We start from the raw sequence: 12,019 nt of genomic DNA, 5'->3' as shown, positions 1-12,019 counted from the left end.
GTTCCTCTGCCTATTCTAAATCCAGCTTGAATATCTGGAAGCTCACAGTTCACGTATTGTTGAAGACGGCTTGGAGAATTTTGAGCATTACTTTGCAAGCGTGTGAGTTGAGTGCAACTGTGCAGTGGTTTGAGCACATTTTGGCATTGCCTTTCTTTGGGACTGGAATGAAAACTGACCTTTCCCAGTCCTGTAGGCACTGATGAGTTTTCCAAATTTGCTGGCAAATTGACTGCAGCACTTTAAGAGCATCATCTTTTAGGATTTGATTCAACTTATATGCAGAGTCAATACAAAAATCAGGTTGATTATATTCTTTGCAGCCTAAGATGGAGAAGCTCTTTACAGTCAGCAAAAACAAGACTGGGAGCTGACTGTGGCTCAGATCATGAATTCCTTATTGCCAAATTCAGACTCAAATTGAAGAAAGTAGGGAAAACCACTAGACCATTCAGGTATGACCTAAGTCAAATCCCTTATGATTATACAGTAGAAGTGACAAATATATTCAAGGTATTAGATCTGATAGACTGCCTGAAGAACTATGCATGGAGGTTCATGACATTATACAGGAGACAGTGATCAAGACCACCCCCAAGAAAAAGAAATGCAAAAAGGCAAAATGGTTGTCTGAGGAGGCCTTACAAATAGCTGAGAAAAGAAGAAAGGCTAAAGACAAAGGAGAAAAGGAAAGATATACCCATTGAATGCAGAGTTCCAAAGAACAGCAAGGTGAGATAAGAAAGCCTTCCTCAGTGATCAATGCAAAGAAATAGAGGAAAACAATAGAATGGAAAAGACTAGAGATCTCTTCAAGAAAATTAGAGCTACTAAGGCAATATTTCATGCAAAGATGGGCACAATAAAGGACAGAAATGGTATGGACCTAACAGAAGCAGAAGATATTAAGAAGAGGTGGCAAGAATACACAGAAGAACTATACAAAAAAGATCTTCATGACCTAGATAACCACTACGGTTTCATCACTCACCTAGAGTCAGACATCCTGGAATGCAAAGTTAAGTGGGTCTTAGGAAGCATCACTACGAACAAAACTAGTAAAGGTGATGGAATTCCAGTTGAGCTATCTCAGATCCTAAAAGATGTTGCTGTGAAAGTGCTACACTCAATATGCCAGCAAATTTGGAAAACTCAGCAGTGGCCACAAGAATGGAAAAGATCAGTTTTCATTCCAACCCTAAAGAAGGGCAATGCCAAAGAATATTCAAACTACCACACAATCGCACTCATCTCACATGCTAGCAAAGTAATGCTCAAAATTCTCCAAGTCAGGCTTCAACAGTACATGAACTGTGAATTTCCAGATATTCAAGCTGGATTTAGAATAGGCAGAGGAACCAGAGATCAAATTGCCAACATCTGTTGGATCATAGAAAAGGCAAGAGAATTCCAGAGAAACATCTACTTCTGCTTCATTGATTACGCCAAAGTCTTTGATTGTGTGGATCACAACAAACTATGGAAAATTCTTCAAGCGATAGGAATATCAGACCATCTTACCTGCCTCCTGAGATATCTATATGCAGGTCAAGAAGCAACAGTTAGAACTGGACATGTAACAACAGATGGGTTCCAAATTGGGAAAGGAGTATGTCAAGGCTGTATATTGTCACCCTGCTTATCTAACATATTCAGAGTACATCATGTGAAATGCCAGGCTGGATAAAGCACAAGCTGGAATAAAGATTTCTGGGAGAAATATCAATAACCTCAGATAGGCAGATGACACCACCCTTATGGGAGAAAGTGAAGAGGAAATAAATAGCCTCTTGATGAAAATGAAAGAGGAGAGTGAAAAAGCTGGCTTAAAACTCAACATTCAAAAAATGAAGATCATGGCATCCGGTCCCATTACTTCATGGCAAATAGATGAGGAAACAATGGAAACAGTGAGAGACTTCATTTTCTTGGGCACCAAAATCTCTGCAGATGGTGACTCCAGCCATGAAATTAAGACACTTGCTCCTTGGAAGAAAAGTTATGACCAACCTAGAAAGCATATTAAAAAGCAGAGACATTAATTTCCCATCTAGTTAAAGCTCTGGTTTTTCTAGTAGTCATGTATGGATGTGAGAGTTGGACCATAAAGGAGGCTGAGTGCTGAAGAATTGATGCTTTTGAACTGTGGTGTTGGAGAAGACTCTTGAGAGTCCCTTGGACTGCAAGGAGATCAAACCTGTCAATCCTAAAGGAAATCAGTCCTGAATATTCCTTGGAAGGACTGATGCTGAAGCTGAAACTCCAATACTCTGGCCACCTGATTCGAAGAACTGACTCATTTGAAAAGATCCTGATGCTGGGAAAGATTGAAAGCAGGAGGAGAAGGGGACAATAGAGGATGAGATGGTTGGATGGCATCACTGACTCAATGGATATGAGTCTGAGCAAGCTCCAGGAGTTGGTGATGGACAGGGAAACCTGGCGTGCTGCAGTCCATGGGGTCGCAGAGTCGGACAAGTGTGAGCAACTGAACTGACTGATGCAGGAATAGGGGCTTCCCTGATAGCTCAATGGTAAAGAATCTGCCTGCAATGCAAGAGACCCGGGTTTAATCCCTGGGTTGGGAAGATACTTTGGAGTTGGGCATGGCAACCCACTCCAGTACTCTTGCCTAGAGAATCCAGGGACAGAGGAGCCTGGTGACCTATAGCCCATAGGATCACAAAGAGTCGGAGACAACTGAGAGACTAAGCACAGCAGAGCACATTCAGGAATAACTCATAGATGATTTCTTTCTTGGGACCTACAGTGTATTATTTTGGTGGAACTCTCCCTGCTGTGAGCCTGCTTCACAGAAAATGGAAGATGTAAGTAATAACTAAAACAGGGTCTTTTTGTATATCTAACATTTCAGAAGTGTGAGTAGTATCATTAAGTCACACAGTCTTCTCCTCAAAGCTAGTCTCCCAAGCAGAAAGAGTAGCCTTTGAGTCATGAGAAGTGTAAGGCAAGGCCCGCTTCTATGACTGCGTCTCCCCCCGCCCCATTTCTCTTTCAAAGCACATGGCTGACATGAGAGTAAGTTCTTACCAGATGCTTTCAGGGGGAGTTCTTATCTTGTGTAGGGTCTTCAGAATCCATGGACATACTTAATTTCACGTATAAAATAGTAAAACTTTCACTATTGAAAGATAGCCTCCTAGAACCCTAAGGTTTTCAAAATGGACTTGAACCTGGAAGTAACTCGGACCCCTCCATTTCTGCACACACACAAAATAATGACAATAAGACAATAGTAGTGATCATACCTAGACAGGGAGCAAAATGAAACAGAACCAAGAACTCACTCAACCTACACGTATCACACCTGATACTCTGATGTGCTGTATATGAGTTAGTCATTCATTCACTTGTGAGTCATTTAACAAATACTTATTTACCATCTATAATGAGTTCCTTTCGTGGGGTGGTGGTCAGGGGATGGCTATAAATAATACGACAGACAGGGCCTTATTTGGATGGTTGAACAGAGAAGGCCTTCAGGCTAAGTTGTGGAAGGAAAAGGATGCAAGGATCCAAGGACAAGAATCCCAGAGACAGACAATCCGAAAGCCAGGGCTCCCAAGTTAAAAGTAAACTTAATGTGTTAATGGACAAAGACTAAAGCATGGGGGCAAGTGAGTGGTAGGAGGGAAGACTGGAGAAGTAGCCATAGGAAGAAGTTTTATTTTTGTTTTGTGTGCAGTCAAATGTCACTGGAGGAGTTTAAGCAGAAAAGTCACTGATAACTTCCTTTTTTTTTAGTTATTCTGGCTGCTGTTAAAGAAATGGTTTGTAGGAGACAAGATGGAAACAGAGGACAAGATAGAAGGCTATTTTAGAATAAAGCTTTGACCAAGCTTTTATGGCATAAATGATGTATTTTGATCGCCTGAAATACATATTAAGGGCCACTCTGTCAGCACAATGGATGCAGTAAATGGGAGAATCAAGAGGAACTAGAAACACCAAGAAGAGAAGATGAGGGAAGAACTTAGGAAAGATCTGAACCTAGGAAATGGCGGTGTGTAACAAGCAGAGACAGAGGACGTGATACAGGACCTCCACGAGCCTGGAGCATCTTGTAGAAAAAAAGGAAGGAAGGAAATGCGAGAAGGATGGTGTTCCAACTAATGAGGGCAACTAACAAGGGCACGCCAAAAGACTGCAGGAGTCTGCATGAGGGGACAACCACGGTCAATATTCTAGACCGTGCATTCATCAGAATGAATACTGATTGAAGTGGATAGTACAAGTTGAAAAAAAAAGAGGGGGGGTGGATCCAAGAAGGTCATGCTGATAAAAATTGCTGAGAAAATTCAAGTGGAGGAGGAGTTATTCTTTACAGAAAAAAAGCCAATAAATAAATGCAAAAGCATGATGGAATGAGAAAATCCCCATTTTTACAATCATGACAGTAATAACTGATTCAGCAGGAACCAAAAATGGGTGCCAACCTTATTGGGTAAAAGATTATTTGGGAAAAAATATGTACACAGTCACAAGGCTGAAGCCTGATACTAATTATTAATTTGAGAAGGAAAAGGTGCTTTTGCACCTCTGGCAGAATTCTGGTAGAAATGAAAAACTGATCAAATCCAATGTTACTAATAATGGGAAAAATCCACATTGCGTTCCTGTGATGTGACTTGCTGAGAAGGACCCACATCATCTATTCAGTACTCCTTCCAAGAATGTGTTACCTGCATCACATTAAAAGGAAGCAATTACATGCAAATTGAAGGACAATCTAGAAAAATATGGCCTGGACTTAAAAGGAAAAAAGTCAATGTCATTAAATAAAACAAAAAGGAAAGGAAGGCACTCTACTTAAGAACCAAAGAAGCACAATAACCAAAGGCAGTAAATCATCCTTTATTGGACCCTGGATTTTAAAAAACTAAACCTATTAAGGGTAGTATTCAAATAATTACAGAATTTGATAATGGACCATACATGAGCTAAAAGAATATCCTTGCTCACAGGAGCTACAAGCTGTATGTCCTAAGGGTTAAATGATTATGACCTCTGCCAAGGGCTCAAAGAGAAATAAAGAACAAAAACATTAAAAAATTAGTCTAGATGAAGAACATATACAGTGTCTTATTAGCTTCATCTTGTAATCTTTCTGCAGCTTTGAAATCGTCCCCAATAAGTGAAGTGAGGAGTTAGTAGCTCAGTCTTGTCTGACTCTTTGCGACCCCATGGACTATAGCCCACCAGGCTCCTCTGTTCATGGGATTCTCCAGGCAAAATACTGGAATGGGTTGCCGTGCCCTCCTTCAGGTTCCCAATAAAAAGTGGTGAAAAGAAAACGGTACACGTGTTCTGCCTGCAGAAGCAGAGAACAGCTCTCTCCATCTCCACACTGTGTGGAAGAGCCCTGTGTAAAGCAGCTAAGGGTGGTGTGACAGGCACGCACTCTGAAGCCCATTTCCTGGGCTCATACTTCAACTTTTTTATATATTAACTGTGTGGCCTTGAACCAGTTACTTGACTTCCTTGTACCTCAGTTTCCTAACTATAAAATGTAAATTAAAAATAGTTCCAACCATATATATTGGAGAAGAGCATGGCAACCCACTCCAGTATTCTCGCCTGGAGAATCTCATGGACAGAGGAGCCTGGTGGGCTACAGTCCATGGGGTCACAAAGAGTCGGACATGACTAAGCACACACAAACACCAATCATATAAAGTTTTTATGAGGCTTACGGGCTTCCCTGATGGCTATGGACTTTGCCGATGGCTCAGTGGGTAAAGAATCTGTCTGAAAAGACACTGGAGATGTGGACTCCAGTATTTTTGCCTGGAAAATTCCACAGACAGAGGAGCCAGGCTGGCTATAGCCCAATAGTCTCAAAAAGTTGGACACGATTGAGTGACTAAGCACACACACTACACTGATAAACATAAGCACTCAATAAATGTAAGCTGTTAGTATTTCACTTCAATGGTTACTAAAGTCAACACTGAGTATCCTAAAAACAAACCGAAAACAAAAACACGATGAGAGAATGCAACTGGAATATTGACAATTATAGATCTCACCCAAAATCAAAATTATCAATTGAAATGTTTGTATCACTTCTTATTCCCTGGCATGCTCCAAACTTCAACTTAATGTTTTGTAGATTTTTTAATGAATAACTTTTAGTAATATCTGCTTGGTAGGATTATTATGATCAGAAGTTTAAGAATGCTCAAAATGGGCTTCCCTGGCAGTCCACTGGTTGAGAATCTGTTTTGTAATCCAGGGGATACCAGTTCAATCCCTGGTCCAGGAAGATCCCGCATGTCATGGGGCAACAAAGTCCAAGAGCCGCAACTACACAGCTCTTGTGCCTAGAGCCCCTGTTCTGCAACAAGAGAAGACACTGCAGTGAGAAGGGGCTCACCACACATGACAGCTAAAGGGTAGCCCCACTTGCCACAATTAGGGAAAGCCAGCCCCCGGCAACAAAGACCCAAAGCAGCCATAAATAAATAAACACTTTTTTTTAAAGTATACTCAAAATGATTATTCCAAGTACGCACAAAAAAAGTTAAATTATACCTGACATTCTCTATTAAAGATGATAGGGAAATAGGAAATATTTGATCAAAACTGACTATCTAGAGCAAAAATGACAATGTATTATGTGTTGTAAAACATGTAAAAGTAAAATGCATGACCAAAATTGTACAAAACGTGGGAGGAAAGAATTTGAAGCGTAGCCTTGAAAGATTATTACAATATGTAGGAGTAATATAATGTTAGCTGAATGTAGACTGTGATGAGTTAAAGACGGACATTGTAAATTCTAGAACAATCACCAAAAAAAATTAAAAAGAGATACAACTAATAATGCAAATAGTAGTAATAAAATGAAATCAGGAATGTGTGACTAAATCCAAAAGAAGGTGGTAAAAGAGGAAAAAGAAAACAAGGAACTGATAGGAAAATAATAGCAAGATATTAGATTTAAATTCAATCATACTAATAGCCACATTAAAAATAAATAATCTAAAACACAAAAGTCAGAGACGGACAGATTGAATAAGCAACAAGATCCAACTAGGGGTTGTCCATTTCCTTCAAATAAAAACAAAAGTAAGACAAATAAGAAAACAATTGTATGGGAAAAGAAATTTCTCTAAGAGGCATAAGCATATTTAAAAATGAATCAAATTGACTTTCTAAAAATTAAAAATTTTTTAAAAACAAAATAGATAGATTTTAACATACTACCAAAAAGAGCATTAGTGAACAGGAATAGATTGGAAAAAATTATCCAGGAATCATCATAAAGAAACAGAGGATAATTGTGAAAGAGAATTTAACAGAAGTTATAAGAGTACAACGAGAAAGACTAACATAGATCTAATTTGATTTCCAGAAAGATATAAGGGAGAGAATTTGGCAAAGAATATATTTGATGATAGAAGAGTTAAAATTTTATTAAAAGATAGTACTCACACACAGATTCAAGAAGTCTCACAAATTCAAGCAACATAAATAAAAAGAAATCTATCACCAGGTACTTCAGAATAAAACTGCAAAAAACTAAAGTCAGAGAGGATTTAAAAAGTGGTCAGGAGTGAAAAATTAGACTGACATATAACTATTCATCTATGGAAAAAAAAAAAAAAGGAAGCTGGAAGACAATGAAATAATAGAGTACTAAAGAGCTAGTGTCTTCAAAAATACTTCAGTTAATATGTCAACAGTGAAATGTTATATTTCCTTTGAGATTGGGAACTAAGATAAGAGTGCTCATTATCACCACTAGTATTGAATATTATGCTGAAAATTTTAGGTCAGTGCCATAATTAAGGAGAAACAAAATTGTTATTATAGATGGCATGGCTATAAACACAGAAAATATGAAAGAATCTATGGGCAAATTATGACAATTAATGAGAGCTCAGCAATGTAGCTGAATATAAAATTAACATACAAAAATGAGCTGCATTTTTATAGTTAGAACTGGACGTGGAACAACAGACTGGTTCCAAATAGGAAAAGGAGTACGTCAAGGCTGTACATTGTCACCCTGCTTATTTAACTTCTATGCAGAGGTACATCATGAGAAACGCTGGACTGGAAGAAGCACAAGTTGGTCAAGGTTGCCGGGAGAAATATCAATAATCTCAGATATGCAGATGACGCCACCCTTATGGCAGAAAGTGAAGAGGAACTCAAAAGCCTCTTGATGAAAGTGAAAGTAGAGAGTAAAAAAGTTGGCTTAAAGCTCAACATTCAGAAAACGAAGATCATGGCATCCAGTCCCATCACTTCATGGGAAATAGATGGGGAAACAGTGGAAACAGAGTCAGACTTTATTTTTCTGGGCTCCAAAATCACTGCAGATGGCGACTGCAGCCATGAAATTAAAAGACGCTTACTTCTTGGAAGAAAAGTTATGACCAACCTAGATAGCATATTCAAGAGCAGAGACATTACTTTGCCAACAAAGGTCCGTCTAGTCAAGGCTATGGTTTTTCCAGTGGTCATGTATGGCTGTGAGAGTTGGACTGTGAAGAAAGCTGAGCGCCGAAGAATTGATGCTTTTGAACTGTGGTGTTGGAGAAGACTCTTGAGAGTCCCTTGGACTGCAAGGAGATCCAACCAGTCCATTCTGAAAGAGATCAGCCCTGGGATTTCTTTGGAAGGAATGATGCTGAAGCTGAAACTCCAGTACTTTGGCCACCTCATGCGAAGAGTTGACTCATTGGAAAAGACTCTGATGCTGGGAGGGATTGGGGGCAGGAGGAGAAGGGGACGACAGAGGATGAGATGGCTGGATGGCATCACTGACTCGATGGACATGAGTTTGAGTGAACTCCAGGAGTTGGTGATGGACAGGGAGGCCTGGTGTGCTGCGATTCATGGGGTCGCAAAGAGTCGGACACGACTGAGCGACTGAACTGAACAAACAGATGAACTTTTTAAAATGCCATTTCTAATAGTATTTTTTAAACATACCTAAGATTAAGCTTACAGAAGATGTAAAAAACGTTTGTGGAGAAAACCAAAAACATTTTGCTACATATTAAAGAAGGCCTAAATAAATCAACCTGTACTTCAAATTCCTGGATTAGAGGACTTACTATTGTGGAAGTGTCAATTCTTAAGAAAGAAGATAGAATTTGCCAACTATCAAGTTTACAGTAAAGTTATTATGATTAAGACAATGTGGTTTTGGCACAGGAGTAGACAAACTACAGAAGAGAATGGAGACCTCTGCATAGACAACCATCTGATAAACGATAGAGCTGGTATTACAGTTTAGCCCAATGTAATCATGCAGTTCAGTTTCAAGTGGAAAACTGATCTAAGCATGAAAGGCAAAAAAACAAAGCTTTAAGAATATCACAAAGGAGAATATATTTGTGACCTTAAGGGTAATAAAGGATTTTTTTTTTTTAAGATTTTCCTTACTGGACAATTTTAAAGGGAAAGAAAATAAACTCAGCTACATAAAAATTAAGAATTCCTCAAAGTGTATCATGAAAGTACAAAAGCTAACTGTGAAGAGTTATTTGCAACACATACTAGCACAAAAGACTAGCATTCAGAATATATGAATACTATTATATTAACAAATAAAGGGGGGAAAATAAGATAAAACTGGGCAAAAATAGATAGATGATAGATACTATCAAACAAGAAACTCAAATATAAAATACTCAACTTCATTAGTAAAGAAATGCAAATGAAAACCATAAGTTACCATCACAAACCTACCAATTTTGCAAAGTTTATATATATGGAATTTAGAAAGATGGTAATGACAACCCTGTATGGGAGACAACAAAAGAGACACAGATGTACAGAACAGTCTTTTGGACCCTGTGGGAGAGGGAGTGGGGGATGATTTGGGAGAATGGCATTAAAACATGTATAATATCATATAAGAAAAAAACACCAGAATGCAACTATAAAAAAAAAAAAAAAGGCATGGCAATACAAAATATAGAAGCAGTGAATCAATGAGAATTCCTATGTACTTTGCCGGGGGTATAAATAGGAACGACTGCTTTGAAAAATAATGTTTCATTACTAGTAAACTTGTGCATACACACAGTTTCAGTAATTTCACTCCAGCATACATGCCCTCAAACAACTCATGTACCTGAACACCTAAATACAAGTATAAGAATAAACAAAGCAAACTGTGCTCACTAACTCCAAACTTAAAACAACTTAAAAGTCTATTAACTGCAGAATGCTAAATAAAATGTGGATACAACCAATGAAAATGAAGGAACTACATCCACATGCATAAATATCAAAATTAGAATGTAGAATAAAAAAGGCAAGTTCAAAGAGTATATAGATGATCGTTTCATTTATAGAAAATACAAAAATAGGCAAGACTTAAAAATAATTAAGCATGCACATATGGATGGCAAAGATACTTTTTTAAGTGAATGATAGACAGACATAAAATTCAGAGGAATTGTTTTCTTCAGGAAGAAAGGAAGGGAATTGAGAACAGGCATAGATAAAAATTTAATACACTGTCAATATTCTTAACTTGGTTGATATGTGAAAGGGTGTTTGTTTTATTATTAAAAATTTATATATGCATTTAATGGAGAAGGAAATAGCAACCCACTCCAGTATTCTCCAGTATTTTTGCCGGACAATCCCACGGGCAGAGGAACCTGGGGAGCTATAGTCCATTGGGTCGCAAAGAGTGGGACACGACTGAGCGACTAACACACATATGCATTTTAAATGCTCTTACATTAATGTGATAGATCTCAAAAGGAAAAAAAAAAGTTAAAATAATAAAAAATCTTTACTTCCAGACAAGATAGAGTAACAGAGAAAAGACTATTGCCTGAAACAATGGACCGAAAAATGGACAAAACATATGACACAATGATTGCAAAACACCGAACACCAGGCACAGAAGGAAAGTGATCCCCGAGAGGTGAACCTGACAACTGGCCTAGCTTATTGCTTTGACAGAGTTTCTAGCTGGAGGAGCAGAGCGGGGTCTCAAGCAGAGTCCAGGAAGAGCCCCTGAGTTGAGCTGTAAGGAAGTCCCCAGAGACCAACATTACCAGAGTTCCCAGGGCCAAATACCAGGGAGAGCTGCATGGACACAGAACTCCAGAGATCTGCAGAGTCCCCTCTGAGAAGTCATTCCACATCTGATGAATGCATGCAAGTGAGGAAATCATCCAATTACGGGCAAAGAACCACCTGAAAGGATCAAGGGAGTCACACTGAGCATGGGAAAAGTTACACCCGGCAGGATGTTGATTGAGTGTCCTCTATGCTAAAGGAGTTAAAAAAATAAGTCTTGTCTTTACAAAGACCTGTCAGATAGATAACACTCTCATTTTACAGAAAAGGAAGCTGAAGCTCCAGAAGGGAATAGCTTTCACAGGATTACCAAGCTAATAAAAGTCAGCGTCTGCATCCAAGATTTAAGTCTTCTGACCAAAACACATGCCTTTCTGCATTTTGCTAGACTTTCTTTCTCTGCACCACAGCCGTGGCTGCAATATGCAAACAGAATGAGCCTGAGCTTTTTTTTTTTTTTCTTTACTTACTTGCTGGAAATCTCTCTTCTTTTCATAATGACTTGAAAAAAAAAATGACTTGAAACTGGCACTCAGCACTTACAATGCATGTACTCAAAATTTCTCATAAATGCTTCAGTTTTCCTTCATCCTTTCAAGGTCAACTTTCTTTAGAGAAGGGTTACAGTTTTATTCAAATTATTTCAAAATGAATTGAGTACCCACGGGGCACCAGAATAAACTTTGTAAAAACATGTACACAGAGTCTTAAATATTGGTTGCTTTTCTTTTTTTTTTGGCTTTTGCTTTTCATGTTTTGGCTGCACCACATGGCATGCAGGCTCTTAGGTCCCCAGTCGGGGATTGAACCTACGCCTTCTGCAGTGGAAGCACGGAGTCTCAACCACTGAACAACCAGGGAAGTTCCAGAGTTTTAAAAATGATTTGTTTTCTACAAAACCCTTTCTGTCTTCAAGAATGTTAGTTAAATCCAGAGG

General features: G+C 38.6%; 1 protein-coding gene across 4 annotated transcripts in view; it reads right to left on the bottom strand.

Annotated features, from left to right (window-relative positions):
* Nucleotides 1-12,019, bottom strand: part of LOC147355052 (uncharacterized) — a 73,669-nt gene that overhangs the window by 46,551 nt on the left and 15,099 nt on the right. The window contains exon 3 of one of the 4 annotated variants that reach the window (XM_086346593.1): nucleotides 11,058-11,199. The exons of the other annotated variants lie outside the window; for them this stretch is intronic. Coding sequence (XP_086202719.1) covers nucleotides 11,058-11,199 — 142 coding nt within the window. The remainder of the gene's footprint in view (nucleotides 1-11,057; nucleotides 11,200-12,019) is intronic. 4 annotated transcript variants of the gene reach the window in all.

The sequence above is a fragment of the Bos grunniens genome, chromosome 17 (assembly GCF_055505025.1).
Source record: "Bos grunniens cultivar Pamir isolate PY7600 chromosome 17, Bosgru_T2T1.0, whole genome shotgun sequence".
Taxonomy (NCBI): domain Eukaryota; kingdom Metazoa; phylum Chordata; class Mammalia; order Artiodactyla; family Bovidae; genus Bos; species Bos grunniens.
The sequence above is the reverse complement of the archived record's forward strand: the minus strand, read 5'-3'. Positions and strand labels throughout refer to the sequence as shown.